The 18,226-nt window shown below is 33.9% G+C and overlaps 1 protein-coding gene and 1 long non-coding RNA gene across 5 annotated transcripts; both read right to left on the minus strand.

Moving 5' to 3' along the window:
• Nucleotides 1–1,103: 1,103 nt before the first annotated feature.
• LOC147506659 (uncharacterized) lies at nt 1,104–2,464 on the minus strand. The gene is made up of 2 exons (XR_015193854.1): nt 1,924–2,464; nt 1,104–1,490 (listed from the first exon to the last, which is right to left on the minus strand). It is a non-coding gene; the product is annotated as an uncharacterized LOC147506659 (long non-coding RNA).
• A 5,016-nt stretch (nt 2,465–7,480) lies between these two features.
• Nucleotides 7,481–12,123, minus strand: LOC147506660 (cytochrome c oxidase assembly factor 5-like). Of its 4 annotated transcripts, none has more exons than XM_086558732.1 (4): nt 11,615–12,123; nt 11,408–11,512; nt 7,960–8,543; nt 7,481–7,851 (listed from the first exon to the last, which is right to left on the minus strand). In XM_086558732.1, the coding sequence occupies exons 1-3, from the start codon at nt 11,648–11,650 to the stop codon at nt 8,454–8,456; spliced, it is 231 nt and encodes a 76-aa protein (XP_086414858.1). In that variant the 5' UTR covers nt 11,651–12,123; the 3' UTR covers nt 7,481–7,851; nt 7,960–8,453. The 4 variants fall into 4 exon arrangements, with proteins under 4 accessions (XP_086414858.1, XP_086414857.1, XP_086414859.1 ...); XM_086558731.1 differs by having other exon boundaries at nt 11,582–12,099; XM_086558733.1 differs by lacking the exons at nt 7,481–7,851; nt 7,960–8,543 and adding an exon at nt 10,610–10,654 and having other exon boundaries at nt 11,582–12,102.
• Nucleotides 12,124–18,226: the final 6,103 nt, after the last annotated feature.

The following is an 18,226-nucleotide window of genomic DNA, read 5'->3' on the forward strand; positions in this document are numbered from 1 at the left end:
GATTTGAGCTTGAGGCCTGCTTTAATAGCGACTGGAAATGAAAGGATTTGTCCCACTTATAGTGTGTCTCCTACCAAGCTAATTAATTGCACATCCATTATCTATAATACAGACTGTGTTACAATTTTTTTCCAAGTGGCATGATATGGAGGAATTAATTGTATACCAAGATGCTTGGACTGACTAATACTGAAATCAACTTAAGCATGTACATAAATTAAGTTCACTTAAGAAGGTGCCTTTGTTTTTGTTTTTCATATATTGTAACAACCACGAACTCGTACACATCTGAGCCTTGTTAGGAATTCGCCGAATTATTCGCAAATTAAATTTTTGAAGGGCAAAACGTATAATACTTCCGAATGTTTGAAAGATTCGCAATAATTCGCGATTTTTTGCCTTGAAACAAATAATACGGATTTTGCTGGCTCCAAAAAAAAAATGAAAATTCGATTGCGTTTTTATTATTTTTTATGTACTTTATGTTCTCACTCTTACTTTAAGTCCCTCACTCTTACATTTTTAGTGATAAATTAATTCAAAAGCTTTGCTTTTATACTTTTTGGGCAATATTTAAATTGTCATGTCATGGTGTGTGTGTATTTTAAAATTTGAACGGTAATTTCAATCCAAGAACAAATAAATGAAAGTACCTATGTGGACCATGCATTCAATTGGTTTCAATGTTTTTGTAGCTAAATTGTTTAGATATGTTTGTTATGTTGTAAAGAATGACAACTATTATTAATATTTACTAACATAATATCACGAATTTTTTACTTCCGAATTTTTGCAACCAAACGTTTAAATTATTTGACCGCATAATTGCCGTATTGCGAATATTTGACCGTACCGTTTTTTTGAATCACCCAATAATTCTCAAATTATTCCCGTACCGAATTTATGTCGTATCCCGAATTGCTAACAAGGCATCTGAGTGCTTATATTTCACATATTTTATGTCCTTCAATTCAATAATGCTAAAATTTATATATTCCGGGAAGTATCATCTATCTTGCAAGTATCTTTCTTTCAATGTCATATTATATTCTTGCATATAAACTCTTGTTGTAGACACGAAGAAAAATATATAAAATTCAACGGAATTTAAGTTGCACTCATATATATAACATTTTTTCTCTGCATATTACAATCATAAAATCAGAAACAACATATTACGAGCTCAAACTAATGAGACTCGAGCTTTGTTGCAACTGCTGTTATTCAAGTACAAATTCGGCATATTATACACTACACCGTGAGTATATTCATACCACACTAGGGACCCATACGTATGTACACTAGTCTTTCTAGCTATGGGGTTTAGTTTCAGATACGACAACATCCATACATAGGTTCTCCACTGTAAAAGCAGCAACGGAAACAGATAGCGCCACAGCTGAGGCAACAACCATACGGGCACCTAATAAGGCCTCCTCCTTCTTCTCCTCCTCCCACATACTTAGCATCCTCAAAGCTCACCTTGTTCTCTGCAAACGAAATAGCAGGGGAGTTGTCAGTGTCGACGATTGTATTGCTTAATATAAAATCTTTAACGGATAATGTATGTACTGTGATGAAATTCCGAGAATGAATATATATAACTTAGTTAAGATTTAAGAGTTATATATATATTACATAATACATACTACTAGAATGTGGACATTTCAGGTATGCTAGGAGCCTAGGAGCTAGGTAGGCCGCCAAGCACTTTGTCTTTCAGTGAGCCAGTAAGGTATGTATGCACTATGGTACTGTGTACGCAACTCAAGTCACTACTGTGTTGGAAATGTATCTAACAGCTATATTGCTAGCGTTCTTCGTAGACGTACATATTTTAACATCATAGAAATTTCAAAAACTTGGTACAAGACGCGGTAATTAGTTTAATTAATATATCACGTATATAATAATCAGACTCACTAGCTTGAGTCTCAGCTGCTGCTACTTCAGAAGAAACCAGAAGAACGACAGCTAGGAGGAATCCCATAACAAAAAAGGCTTTCAAATGAGACATTTTTCTTGAAATGTGAAAGACAACAGGAACTTGGATGAGAAATAGAATATGTGTAGTGTGCTCCTAATTTATAGAGAATTAAGTATGGGATGAATGACTCACCATGTGATGACGTGAGGATGATGGAATTAATATATCATCCACTTGTGATTTTGTGAAATATAATGTATATCTTGTGGGCCTCCCAGGCAGGGAATTACATGCATGCAGGGAATTATCAAAACTCAAGACAATAAGAATGCATGTGCGTGATAATCTGGACTAAGTAGTGAAGTTACACTTGTCAATGCCATATGATCAGATAGATTGAAATGGATTCTGATTTGAATTGGACATGGTTATATCTTGCCGACATCCTGATCAATTGAAGTAATTTCATGATTTTGTTTATAAGAAAAATGTCAGTAGAAACCTTGGGTTGACGCAGCCCTCAAGCATTATCGAAAAAAAAAAAGACGCGGCCCTCAACTCCCCGGCCTTGATTGCTTAACACGTGTATGTGTGAAAATGGGATACTTGTCTAACCTGTGTGATAATGAGAGGGGAGAGTGAGAAATAATAATCGAACCAGAAAAGAAGTTGGGGAAAGAAATAGATGGAGAATACGAAGAAACAGCCAAGATGAGAGCATTAACGACAAAGAAATAATTTTCCATTACTTTATCGAAAATGCTAGCAGGATGTTGTACCAGGCTAACAGCCCAATCAAGTGAAACCATGTTACAAATGAAAAACTTGCTACTCTTTCATCCGGTTCTTTCTCTTTTTTCTTTAGTTAAAAACAAATAAAAACAAGTCAAGAAAAACAAATAAAAAGAAAACAAAAAGAAAAATACAAAGCATTAATTCTCTTCTTCCCACTGTTGTTAGCAGAAAACCACTTATCCCTTTCAGGTTTGCTTAATCAAGTCATTAATATAAAGAAAAAAAACAATGAAAACCAACTGGCAACAATACAAATTAAATTTGTATTTTCAAATTAAAATCCTATTTTTCTGTTGAAAGCAATACAATCATTTGGATTTCATCTAGAAAATGAACGATCTTGCATGCATACTGAAAGATATTTTTTAAATTATGCATTTTTGATAAATATTATTTAGTAGTGGTGAAAGTCATAACTGTTTTTGGGCTACCATTGTCGTTCGAGTCGAAGACGAAAAGACACAACCATGGCTGGTCCAGTTGAACAAGATGAATTCCTTGATTTCCTGATCTTAATTACTATATATATATATATATATGTATATATACAATAATGCTCCTATCAGGATTCCCACACTTTAACAAAATCAGGACCAAGGAAAAAACGTGACTTTCTTTTTTCTCTCTCCTATTCTATCGCTCTCTCCAGTCCCGACTAATAGTATAACACAAAAACATGGTTTGAAAACATTAAATGACAATTTAACAAACTTAACATTGTTGACTGACTTAACTCCATTAAATGAATTTTAACAATTCTGTCAATTCCTTATCACTTATCTAGTTCTTAACTTTCAAAGGTGTTATTAACAATGACCTCATTGGATTGTTTCATCAGTTTCCCATTTTCTAAGAATTGGGTAGCCAACAAAGTAGTGAAATAAGTGGAATGAGAAGACAACCATAATGACGTATTGTTTCAAATTGAATAAAAAAATGGGTATTTAGATTTAGTTGCTGAAAGATCAAATGGAAGAAGAATGGAAGAAGGTGGAATTGCTTTTAAGTGACTTCAGAGTGTGTTCAGGAATTTAGAAATGAACTAGCATTTCACCCGGCATGGCCGGGATTGTTTTATTGTATGCTTTAAACGTTTGGGTTTACCTGTATTTTAGGCTTAATTTTTATAAAATTATTAGAGTCAACTATACTTAACTGGCTTAGTCCATTTTGGCGACATGGGGATGTAAAAAACGGGAAGAAAAACAGTGAGATGGAATGATAGATCATTAGGGAACCTTTATAGCTTAAAAAAAAAAAAAAAAGGAAAATCTGAAATTTTCTGAAAAAAATATAAAAAAAATAAATTAGTCGAACCTCACATTTCAACAATCTAAAAGAATAATAACTACATAATATCTGTTAAAAACCAATGACGAATCTTACTTAATATACTACTCAAATTATGGACAATAGTACAGGATCTTGGTGGATTTGAACCACCGTCTCTTGGGATGTATTTCACATTCAAGTGCTCTTCTATGGAGCTAAAGATCAACTTTAAAATGCCAATTTGCAACATAACCAAAACTAAAGATCCACATTCAGTTTTTTACTTAGGCAATCGGCCTTGGTTTACTTGCTGGGTCTGGTGAAAACCTCCATCACCACAGCAGTTGTGAGTGAACCTTATTTGTAATATTCGTCCTTTTTCTAAAACAAACAAACAACGTGAATTATTTGTGAACTCTTATACTGGAGTCCTACCAAAGCATGAAAGCTTACGAAAAGAAAGAATGAAAATTATACGTTCACCTAGTAGTCGAGGACATTCAATCGTTATTTGCATTTTTGGGATGTACTGTCAGTATCGCTAATAAGGTGAATCTCTTCTAAACGCTTACATGCTGCTTCGAGTTGGACCATAAGATTACTCACGGGAGTAGTTCGAGTTGGTACCCTTTTGAAGCCGAAAATGGAAACATAAATACATATGGAAAGTATCATTGTACAATTTGTTTTTCAAAAATTGAAACTTCAAAGCTCAAGTAGAAGAAAATTATAAAACTACAACCTTGGTGGAATTTGCAAATGTTCTCCCAATTTGACCATTTCGACAATGCCTACACAACTGGCAAGCCATCTCATTTGACATAACATCATATAAACCGTCCCTTGCTAATATGACAAACTCGTCTTTCTCCGTTAAGCTTTGTTATCTTTTGACCTTCGTAATGAAATCACATACGGTTTAAAGTATTGATCGCCTACATTCATCATATTTAGATCTTAATTACGTTGAGGAAGATAGCATAAAACAGCAGGAAGTAAGACTAATTCCATTTCTTAAAGGATAAATCATTGGACATACCTATGGATCGAGAAGTAGCAAGCACTCCAAGTACTCTATAGCCATTCCAATTTATGACTCTTCCACCAAACTTCTACTCTATCAATTTCATCCGGTCTATCGGTGCCGAGAAAGATGTAGTATATTGTATAGTGGACTCAAATTGAAATTTTTGTTTGAACTATTATTTTCTTCAAAAATATGGAGGTGGCAATGGCTTAATGTTAGTATAGGTTATGATTGTTAGTAGAATGATATATTTGATTTAAGTTCACAACCATCTTCATTCTCTATTACTAATCACTTCCAAGTTTGTTTATAAAAAATAAGAATAATACTATGTATATGTTGTAATAATACTATGTATATGTTGTTGAATCACTTTTGTGACAAAGATTGGCGAGAAGAGATTAAGGCTAGGATGAAAAAAACAGTTGTCAAAGTAGTTGACTGGTATGTCTTACATGTATTTTGTCTATCTCTATGGGATGTCAAATCTATTAAAAGTTTGGCGTGTCATGCTTTAATTATGTGTATTTTCATTAGGATGATTATGCACTAATGATGATATATATGAGGAGAAATTAAAGAAAGAGACGTTGGCATTTTTCATGGTGGCCACGTAAGCTTAAATCCTTATTGTGCTAATTTTTGATAAAAGCTGTATTTTTTTTTTTTTTTTTTCCTATTCCAAATGTCATTTTTAATTTACTAATTGAGGTGCACATACACGATTTTGCCTAAATGATCATACATACAGTTCATCTAAATGATCATATTCATGTTCCCTCTCAATGACAGGCTGATTATTATATGTGCCAAATGTAAACCCTATAATTTTTTGAAAAACGCGACAAAATTATTATTAATGATAACATACACAAAGAGTCCAAGGGATAAAAGGAATGACTGATCCTTAAAACCTTTGGAGAGAATTTCATCGACCTCATCCGGTACAAACATCTTGATGCTATCGTAGGAGGGGAGTAGCAGATCTTTCCTGTTCGGTGACTTAGGCTTGTTGGATCACATCAAGCCCCCTTGCGATGGTACATTCCCCTTTCTTTGAATAGCAGAGGGCTTCTCAAAACCTACAAAACAAAAGAAAAGTAAATCACATGGAATTCTTATTTCTAGGAGAACCAAGAGCTACTCATGATGCGTTACAATATGCAAAACACCTATTTACAACGGATAATGCAACACAATGAGAGCAAAATTTTATGCAACACATACCGCCAAATAATCATTCACCAAAAACCCAACAAACTCGATTTTCCTTGTAAATTCAACCGCATTACTTGACTAAAAAATATTATTGAATATTTCTCAAACTCCCAAAGAAAATATCTCACATGCTTATGAAAAACTGAAAGGCGCAACTGATACTTACCATAAGCATAAATTCCCCTGAGAAGGTTCTCTTGCAAATTCATTGCATCAAAACCCGTCAGCAGTGAGTCTACACACATCCAATCAAAAACCCAAAAATACAATATCATATTCCACATCCAATAATAAAAGCTCAAATATATAAATCCAGTAAAACATACAAATCATTCATCTTCGAATCATACTGACTACCATCGAACTGAGATCCTTCTGGTGCTAATCCTGCCATATCTGCAAACCAACAATCAATTATTTATAAATCAGCAGAAAAGAAAAAGATTAAATTATAAAAATAAAATAAAATTAGATCTAAATCTTGTCTGCCCATATACCTCCAGCGATCTATTTGAAAAACAGGAAGACATGTTAACAGAAGTATGAAGAGCGCCTAAAATAAAGTTCTTAACCATTCCAGTACGTCCAGCGATCTATATAAAAATAGGAAGATAAATAAACAGAAGTACGAAGGCTTAATCCATCACTTAATTTCTTATAAGCTTGGCACATATGATCTATCAAAATTATGCAGGGAATTAAACCATTATTACTTCCATTTCTTATGTGTTTGATACACACATGTATATATAGACATACAATGAAGTACTCTGTAATTTGTGCAAGTTTCTCAAAGTTATAAAGATTGTACCAATCAGAAAAAATGCAACGGTATCTAGGTGGATCCATGAGAATACAAATACATGTATATTTCAGTCACAAACAGTTCATATAATACAATGTGCAGCCTATGACTTAAGCCTCGTGTATATAGAACTAAAAGTATGAGCATAAGTACTTCTATGGTGATCATGTGACTGGTATAGGTATATAAAAGCCTATATGCTGGTGAAACAGTCAAGAATTGCTACCCCATTGTACTTTTATCAAAGGTACATCTATAACCTTCTGCTTTTTGTCCTCCACTCCTCCAGTGAGTCATCTTCGATTTTAAGAAGAGATACGAAACCAAGGTACTACAAAAATTACGTTGCTGATTCTGCTACTTAGAAATGCTTTTGAGAATTATTTCAGTTTATTGGTTTCTTGAATTCCACTTTCTTTTCCGTACATTAGTTAACTCTCAGAATTCTTAAATAAATTGCAGTTGTTTTGTGTGAGTATTACATAATATTGTCTTCCACATGTAAGAAATTGAAAAAAGTTCCAGTGGCCAATTACGTAGATTAGGATATCCCACATAAGTTTCAGCAGGTCTACAAAACTCAACCAACTGTAGTTCATTGCATTTTTGAACTACAAAATCGCAACTGCAAATGGATTAGCAAAATTTAATCCCATATCTGTTCATGTATAGTTTCAGGTCATATACCAAGCCAGACCTGTGTGTGAGTAGATAGCCCCAGAAAAAGGATGACTGAATTAGACCAACAGTTGCAGGATTCCAGTTGTACTCTGCAGACATCGGAAGTATGGCAATGCTCATATTCACCTGCCATGGATAGTTTATATTATACACAATGCAGAGTACGCACAATTTGTAGGTTCAACAGTCAATGGTAACTACAGACGAAGGTAAGGACTCCAGGGTATAGCTTACACGATCCATATTGCAGAGGAGAAATGCTGAAAAACATAGTAGTACAATCACCCAACGTTTTGGGAATTTCTCCTGCCAAGATGAAGTTTTCTCCACATCTGGGACTTCTGAAAATTCCATTGAGTCCAAATTCGGTCCTTCTATGTCATATGGCTCTGCTTTATAGTTGGTCCGTGTTTTAGTTGCCTTAAGGTACTCAATCTGCTGCCATTGTGTACCATATATGCCAAGTTTATCCATCCTTCTTGGCTGCGCCCAAGTGGCACTAAATGTACCTGAAGAAAGAAAGCATTCGCATCTTCCTTGAATTCTTCGTTTAAGACCACCGCTGTGAAACTTTTTGCAGAATCTTGTGTAGGTTGAGAGAGGCTGCTCCAATTCAGCATTTCGCTTCATACTGCTCTGACATGAGAGAAAGATGCGATGCACAACAGGGCTAAAATAGTTTCTAGACATATAGGAATAGTTTCCTTTTGGAATATGTAACATTTTGTTCATTCTGTTCCCCCTTGCACAGATCGCACTGACACCACCCAAATGCTCTCCTTTTGGTGAAGTAGCCTGCTCCAGTTCATAAATTTTTCCTGTCAGAATCATTTTATTACTGTCAGATATTTGAAATTATTAAATGAAGAAACTCTTAATCTTTCCCCCCCTCTCCCACTCGTATTGTGGTGGGGGAGTGGGTCATACACTCATACCCCCATAGAAATCAGTATGCAATAGTTAGATGAGCACAGTAATTCAGACATATCCTCCTGATTACTACTTCGAACTAATGTCATTTATAAAACCACCTTGATTACAATAAATTGCGACATCAGGAAGAAAAATATTAACATAACGAAAGAATCAATATTTCCCTTAGATATTTAAAGTTTCTCTAAAACACATGTGCACATTTCTTTTCTTACTTTTTCCTTACTCATCCTTAACATCCATATTGTATTTAAAAACTGTTAATTAGTGGCTGATGCAAATTCCAACCACACACACAGACAAATCACAAACGAAAACAGAAACACTTGAACACAAAAACACTATCTGGAAAATTAAAAATGAATCAAAGATTTAAAAGTAAATACATGTTAAATTAGCTAGTAGATTATTTTCAGTCCTTTTAATAAAAGCCTAGTTCCATAAATGATTTTCACTAATGTTATTGGTAATTAGATTAAATGATTTTAATGATGCAACTTCTCTGAAGCTCACACAGGAGGCATCAGGGAGAAAAAGACTCCCTTCCTTCAACATCTTCTTGAACTGCATAAACTGGAAGATATCTGATTTGAAACCTTCCATAACAGAGTATTTTTGTCAGGCTTTGCAGAAATATTTTCTTTGTCCTCGAAATATATTTAGAAGATGAACAATATCCACAATCATTTTTTCTGAAACCCTGCAGTCAATAGGTATGTCCTTCAGAACATCCTCCGATACTTTACAGTGGTGAAACTGATATACAGCTGTTTAAGTCCAAGATGGAAAGACTGACCACTACTACATTCCACAGGTAGTATCTGTATGTTATGCCGCATGCCCATGTGGAGTCCAATCAGGCAAACAAAAGTACCCAATTATGTAATTCTGTGGAATATATGGTAAGTGTGTTAAGTGTATCGTGTATGTTAAGTGTGTGTGCTATTTGTAGTTATGTAGGTACCCATGTAGGTAACATCGTGCTATATATATCAGTGGCAATGTATCAGGCTATCAGCTGTACCAGCGAATTTCAAATTCAGAGTAGCAGACTAATCGTGAAAGTCCAATGCAAATTGCAACTATAATGAGCTTGAGACGATCACTGAGTAATTTCATTGGCCTAATCATTAATACTCTGACACAATGTTTTCTACATGCCAAAAGTGGTTCTCAGAGACAGAGACCAACATACTGCTTCCACTAACGCTTGGCGCCAAGACCCAGTCCGGCTTCACTTGTCGAGGCCTCCTACATTGTATATCATTCCTTTTGGTATTAAAGCGTTGTCTTATCTAAAACAATTGTAAAACAGAGTTATTTTAGATAATTATCTATAAATCCATTTAGAAATCTATCAATAAAATCGATTGTTATGTCACGGAAAAGAAACTTGAGTCCAAATCAAATCTCAATCCTCCAGCCCAAACATATACCATGGGACAGGGTAGTGTCTATAATAATTGCTCATATAATGATCCTTGAGCAGAATTTTCTTAAAATACCACGTGTGCACCGGCTACTTTTGAAAAACCGGTGCGAAGATCCTAAATTAATGGGTCTAACCATTAGTGACATGCATGTGCAGTTGTGCACATCCTCTTAGTAATATCGATTGACTTGACTTCGATACCCTTCTCCTTCCTATATATACGGGTTTCACATCACATTCAATAAGAACCAATAATGCTCATTTCGAAGCATTAAAGGCTTTGGTCACTTAATCAATAGAAATTGTAATCGTGGAAAAAAAAAAGGGGGGAACATACTAAATCAAACATTAAAACGTCCTAATTAGTGATGATTCATTTAACAAACTCAAAAATGAAACTCATAACACATTTGTATATACAATTGACAAAATCCAAATTGACTTACCTATGTAAAAAACTTTGATCATGGAGACCTAGAACCAAATCAGATCGCTTAACTAAGCTAATTGTAGACGCTTAATAGTTCAACCATCTTGATCACCTTCTCTAACAACAATCTCCACCTTAGCTTATATATACCACATGATCACCATATGATAAGAGCAGAAAACTTATCAAACCATGTAGCATTTATAAATATGTTATGATTTGTATCAATAACATCACAATAATCTTTCTTTTTTAACCTTACGGATCCTAAACATGAAGATCCTCAAACCTCGGCATTGTGTTTAAGATGAATGAAACGGATGGCAGCAGTTTCATTGGATAAAACCAACGACGCCCGGAATCCGGGTTAAGTGGAAACTCAAGTATCAAATCCCCTTCAGATATCAGGTTCTCATCCTCTCAAATCTGTTGTTACTATAAAATTTGAGCCACTTGCTCACACTAAACGATCATCCCTCTATAACACGGGACTCTATTATTAGTGACCAACGTAGTCCTAGAAGTAAAATGGTTGGCCAAGCGACCACGAACAAACTCTTAAATATCTAGTTTATGATTATAGATGAAAACACACAATGTACTTTGTCAAATTCGAAACTCCTGCCTCTAATTACAAATGAATACAATCACAAAGCACTCATAGTCAACATTTTCAGTGACATCCTTAAAGCAAGAGTTCTCAAAGTCACTCTTTGCCTACTTCAACTGTCTGTAGTGGCAAACATACGGCCGTAAAACTTATACATGAGCCACATCATTGTTTTTTTGTCTCTTCATTGTAAATATGTGTAAATGAGAAACAAATGAAGAAAATGGGAATTGGCCATCGACCGAAATCTCCAAAAGAATGGGAAAAGGAAACATACCTGGCCTCTTTTGCAATTGAAATAAGTTTCCCTTAACCCGACACACTCAGTGGATATGGATGGCGTCTTTTCACCTGCACACTCCCTATATGATTTGTTTTCAACCTACAATAACATACCAAATTTTTATCAACTGAATAAGCTGTTTGGTTATAGAAACAAAAGAGGTGTTACCTTAACACAGTCGGATTCACTAAGACACTTTACCAGTTCCATTGCCAACCCTTTGCAAGATTTAGCCATACTCTCTTTTTAACTCACTTCGGGAAGTGAATAAAACCGTTCGGGCTCTGCCAACCCTCTATAGAGAGATATGAATGTTGATAGCTCGGATCATAAACTTAAGAATTAGAAGAAAAAGTTTTGGGTTAGTTTTCTATTTTCAATTGAAGGTTTTTTGTTTTTTTAGGATTTGGAGTTTGAGGCGATGGGAAGGTTTTCTCAGCTGAAGGTTTTTCATTTTTTGAGGATTCTAGTTTGAGGCGACGGGGTTTTTTTTTTTTTTTTTTTTGAATCATTTTGTGTGTTTTAATGTTCCGTAGGTATATCACGAATCATAATTTTGATTGGCGTGTAATTGTTTTCTCATGATTTTATGGATCTCAAAAACATATAACCAATCTCGAGCAAATCCAACGTTTGGTATAATTTTTAGTAAGGGCTGAATTGTAAATAATTAAAATACTGTCTTTTTTTTTAATTAACTTTGGGTACCTACTTAAAAATTGTGCTGATGTGGCCTCCTGAAATCGCAGATGAGCATTTTCGCCCACTGTGCAATAATGGTTTTAGATTGTGTACCTTAGAATGTGAACACAGTACGTTAGGTGAGTTGTTATGAAATTTAGTTGATAGTTTTGGTTAAGGAGTGAAAAGGCTAGTCTTAAAATGTGAACCATAACGATGGGTTTTTGCTGAATTTTGTCATTTTTTTAGTGAAGTTAATTTGGTGGTTTGTGGTAGTCGTTTGATGGTGGTGAGCTAGTTTTGGAGTTTTGAGGACATGCAAGCTGTGAAGTGATGAAGATTATTTTAAGACTACACACTATCTTTCGATCAAAAGAGGGTGTGCTTGAATGAGCAACACTGCAATCAGCATGGTATATATCAAACCCATAGCACCACCTGTAGCAGGTTGGGAGATATCCTTCTCCCACCACTGAAGAACTCTTACAATCTCATTTGCATTTAAAGTTCCATCATGATTCGCATCAAACACATGAAGTTTATTACATACTCAAAATGTTACACTCAAAAATGTTTAAATGTAAGACTTTAAATAATGTTTCAACATCTCCTAAGCTATTTTGAACCAATTGAAAGTTACTAATTCTTAATCCAATTGAAGTCATAAATCCGCCCATTCCAATATGAGAAGTTACTAAACGGTCAGATGGAAAAGAAACACAAGAGAGAAATAGAATAGATGAGTGCATAAGCTTATTAAGTTAGATAGTGAAATAGTGAAAGAAGATGTGGAACAAGATAATCAATAGAGTGAAAGACGAGTAAGTTTAGGAGAGAGAGAGAGAGTTTAACAAAAAGTAAAAAAGGACATTGAGAGAGACTCACGAAAGGGGAGCAAAAATAAGAAAGATTTGATTTGGTTGTTCTTTACTCACGTGAGATTCCTTTCATAAATTTGAGTCCGTTCAAGTCTGGATTTTAAGAGTCCGTATAAGAGCAAAACTATATATATATATATATATATATATATATATATATATATATATATATCTGACCCTAAAAAGGACCTTAAATAAGGACCTTAAATAAGTCTAAAGTAAAAAACACCTTGTTTTCACCTAAAAATGATTTAAACCCTAATCTTTTTGTGCATATGATCTACTAACTATAAAGAACATCTCTACAAAAATTCAACTCGTTTGATATCCTCTAACTTAGATAAAATTGTTTTCCACTTTTGAATATATATATAAAGGTCCGAAATGTACAGTTTTTTTGCATTCATCTTTTTTGGAGTGTAAAAATTGTCAAACGAGTTGAATTTTTGTAGAGATGTTCTTTTATGGTTAGCAATAGATCATATGCACAAAAGATTAGGGTTTAAATCATTTTTAGGTGAAGCCATAGTTTTTAGACTTCAGACTTATTTTAAGTCCTTTAGGAGCTGTGTATATATATATATATATATATATATATATATATATATATATATATATATATATATATATATATATATATATATATATATATATATATAGACTGAATGAGCTAGTAACTTTTATATATATATAAGCTAAAATGTGAATTAGACTGAATGATCGAGTAGTAACTTTCTCTTGTGTGATGTGGCATTAGCATATTGGGTTGTTAGCCAGATACAAGATACTAGTTGTCCCACTTGTACTACTCTTACTTTATTAGTTGTGTTTCCAATACTATTAGTTTAATTTGTCTCTTTGTGAAAAAAAATTAGCCGGTTTCCAGTTTTACATGTTTTTTTAAAAAATGTTTATGGACTAGGCAGACCCAAACCTGTACTACTAAACTCTATTATACACCACTCTTTCTGCATCTTCTTTCAAAATAACAGACAACCTCTCTTCTATAGGTCTTATATAGTACATTGTGCTTCTTACATCCATATTACATAGCTTAATTTGTTACATAGTCCGCTGCTCTATTACCTTCTCTATAGATATGTTGGAAAAACAATGCTCCTGAAAGAACCACAATGGCCTTTAATAGTTTGTAGCAGATATTGGCAATCCCATGGAATAGACTCAATACCATTGATGATATTAATAGCTCGTGCAGAATCTGAATTGACTATTAGATGTTGTGTCAATGATTTCGCCGCTTGTAATCCAGCCTCAATTCCTTGCATCTCTTGGATAAGACCAGACCTATGCTTAGACGTCCCAGTTTTACCCTGGTCCTTGGGTACATGGTAACAAATAAAAAGGAGTTGGCTTCCTGTGGGTTAGGTACGATATGCAGTCCTGAAATTTAATTCAGTTTCCATTCAGATCCCGAAAGAACAAGAAACGAAGATTTTGAGGGCGCTTCATTATGGAGAAAAGCTTCGGTCCTCGGTACTTAGGACCGAAGTCCGCCCTAAGTGGTTCCATACCACATATTTATTTTCCACGTTAGCAACTTCACAAAAAACAGTCCTCAGCAAATTTTAAAAAGAAACAAAAAAAACCAAATGTGTGGTCCGAAGCTGTTTAGGACGAACTTTGGTCCTAAACGTTGAAGAACGAAGTCCTTTACAATAACCCTTCATTATAGTATGCTACTTCGTTGGCAGCTTTTGGCCGCCATCTATCGTTGTTGTGGGGTAGGGTTCAACATATCTGTGCCTCACATTTTCAGTTATAATGAAAGCTAATTTACATATCTCCCAAGTCATATAGGTTGCATGTGTTTGGTTGGTTCACATTAGGAGGCTATGTGGATATTTGAAAATTCAAAACCAAGTTTTTGAAAAATTGGATATTATTTGAAAATTTCGGATATTAGATTCTGATATAGCTATATCCGGTTCGATCCGAAAAACTTATATTTATTATGAATTTTAATTTATTTGCTTTTATAGTAAAAAAAATAATAAACTAATGACATAAAATTATAATAACAAAAAAGTAGTACTAAAATGAAAATATATTTATTTATACTATATGTTTTATAATGATAAAAATAAATTAATCAAAGCAAATAAAACTTTAATTTATAATATTTTTCAGATGGGATATACATTATCCGATATTTGATTATTTGATTTGGATATCAAAAATTAGATTCAGATACTATTTTTTATATTCGTCGGCACCGACACCCCTAGTTCCCATGTAAGTTTATCGAAAAGAAACGTGCTTGGTTCACATCAATCAATTCTTGAAACAATAGGCAAATGTTGGTCACAAAGCGAGTGATACTAAAACTATCCCTATACAACTGAAAAGGCTAGGTTCAACAATTGTTTCCCTAATCAAACATACCCAAATAACCCGAAACGGACTTAGGTAGGGGCCAAGGTATATATTCAATTGAATACCATCAAACATTGAGAAAATAGTATATATCATGCCCGTTATATGAACTGTACTTATACGAACTCCAAAGAAACACCACAATGAAAAACAATGAATTATATGCTGATTTTTTGTGGAGATGTTCTTTCTACAATATATATCATTTTTAGGAAAAAAAATCAGCACATTTGAAGATGTCTAGACGTATCAAAATTCTCTTACAATATTATAAAATTATCCAACGGTCCAAAATTTTCAAATTTCAAAACAACTTTTGAAAAGGTTAAACATTTTTGTTTGGGCTGATTTTTTGTAAGTAGATTCTCTATTGTGAGAAGACTATCTTCACCAAAATCAGCCCTCAATTATAAATCCACTTTTGGTGATGGAGTTCATTTAAGGCAGAGTTCATATAACGGGCTCATATATATATATATATATATATATATATATATATATACCTATATATATATATATATATATATATATAGCCCGTTATATTATCAAACGAGTTGAATATATCATATGCACAAAAACCTAAGGTTTTAAATCATTTTGTAGGTAAAGTTGTGGATGTTTTAGATTTGGTCCTTATTTAAGAGCATCTTTAGGTGGTAGTATAACCTGTTATTTTCTTCATATTTGAAGAAAAAATTCGGAATTTTTCGAATTCCATCTCTAGGTGGCCTTATTCATGGTCGCATCACCGCTTGTTTCAGATTTTTTGTTATGAAATTTGGCAATTTGGATACTCGGGATCTTGAGGCGACAATAGTAATGTCGCTAGCGCCAATACAAAATTCAAAGTTTTTTTTGACTTTGACCAAAGACTATTATAAATGCCAAAGTCAATGGCGGGCCAAAGCCATTCTTGGCCGGCACTACTAATGTCGCATTGAAGTTTATTTTTTTTTTTTTTTTCAATTTGGTGCGGCGATTGGGAATGTCGAGTGAGTTTTTTTGAACTTTGGGGGCAATGGTAATATCGCCACGACATTAATCTTGCCGCTGGGAATTAACAATGGCCGTGGTAGGGCCTACAATTGCATTTCGGGTCGATATTTTCGCGACCACCTATAGTTGGTCAAAATTTGCGACCATATTCTTCAAAAAATTTCTTCAAATTTGAAGAGTATACTACCACCACCTAGAGATGCTCTAAGGTCCTTTTAGGAACCGGACTGTATATATATATATATACAATATATAATGTACCTAGCTAGGTACATTATATGTTTAGGTAGGTACATTATATATTGCATCAATACGCTATGCTCGAGATTTGATATCATAATGTCTCTCTCCTCACTAGCTTTCCAACTTCTGTAGTAACTGTAGGTTTATAGTATTGTACGTCTGTACTTAGATAGTTAATTAAGTACCCAATCACACATTTGTTTATACATTCATTCAAAATCAAAATCACGGTACTTGTCCAAAACATAGACAATTTAAATTAATTAAAAGTGATATTCCAATCCTATATAAGCTAGATATTTGCTACCGATGGTCATACATATAAGTACAAAATAGTCATTTTCAGTGATTTGCCAAGAAGTATACTCGTTTCACCAACGATACGCTGTCAGCATAAACTTCAGCTCCCATAGTAAAAATTCCAATTTTTCTGAAGCTTTTGTTAATCAAAATCTATTATAAATGTGAAAATCAAACAAACTTATCAATATTTTCAAAAGGTGGATAAAACTGTCAACAAATAAATTGAACTGATTAATTTTTCTTGAGAACTGCAACCGCTTTGCCGGTTAAATTGATTTTAATTTGCAAAAAAATTTATGGATGATTAGAATTTTTAAATACCCGGCCTCGTGAAATATCATGGGTCCATCACTCCAAATAACCTAGGGTCCTAATGAGATTTGAGCTTGAGGCCTGCTTGAATGGGTGGTGTACTTTAACCAATAGAGTTGCGTTGAGCAGCCAGAAAATCGGCCGCCATGGTTACTCTCTCTAAAAATATGGGTGAAGTGGATAAAAACAAGGGTTAAGTTACTTGAATCCGAATAAACCATGTTCCAAAGATACCATGGTATTGGCGTCCTTTTGTTTGTCCTTTTGTTTGTGATGTCAGGTGAAAGAAGTGAAGAAAGAGTTGGAGTGAACTCTCATGCTCCTGGTGCCCATATAAGGCCACCAAGTTCATATCTAATATTCTAATTAATAGCATTCAACTACTGCTGCAGTGGATGCTTGTTGTCTCCTCATGAGTAAGCTTTGTATACTTATTTGTTAAAAATTTACGTATTTCAATTATATATATTTCTAAAATAACTCTTTGTAATGCTTATCCCAATATTTATTTTGCAATGGATATTCTTCACTGTGTAGCCAATGTCCCAACCATCCAACCCATATACACTAAAGTCTAAAATTTTCTAAAAACGTTCTTTAATTTCTGCAAATTTCTACGTGCACGATTGACACTATCTAGTTAATAGCGACTGAAAATGAAAGGATCTGTCTCACTTATAGTGTCTCCTACCCAGCCAATTATATTGCACATTCATTATCCATAATCCAGATAGTTTTACAAATTTTTTCCAAGTGGCATGATATGGAGGAATTCATTGTACACCGCAAATACTTGGACTGACTAATACTAAAATCAACTTAAACATATTATAACAACCCTAATTTTTAAACATAAATTACATTATTTGAATTGAAAATAACTATTATATTATGAAGTCAAATTTTGTTCAGGGAATTTGTTTGGCTGTTGTTGATTTTTCAAAATTGTTTTTACTGAATTTGTTTGTTAGAACTTTTGTGGGTATTTTAAAATCGTTTTTTGGGG

This window comes from Coptis chinensis, chromosome 4, assembly GCF_015680905.1.
Source record: "Coptis chinensis isolate HL-2020 chromosome 4, ASM1568090v1, whole genome shotgun sequence".
Lineage (NCBI taxonomy): Eukaryota > Viridiplantae > Streptophyta > Magnoliopsida > Ranunculales > Ranunculaceae > Coptis > Coptis chinensis.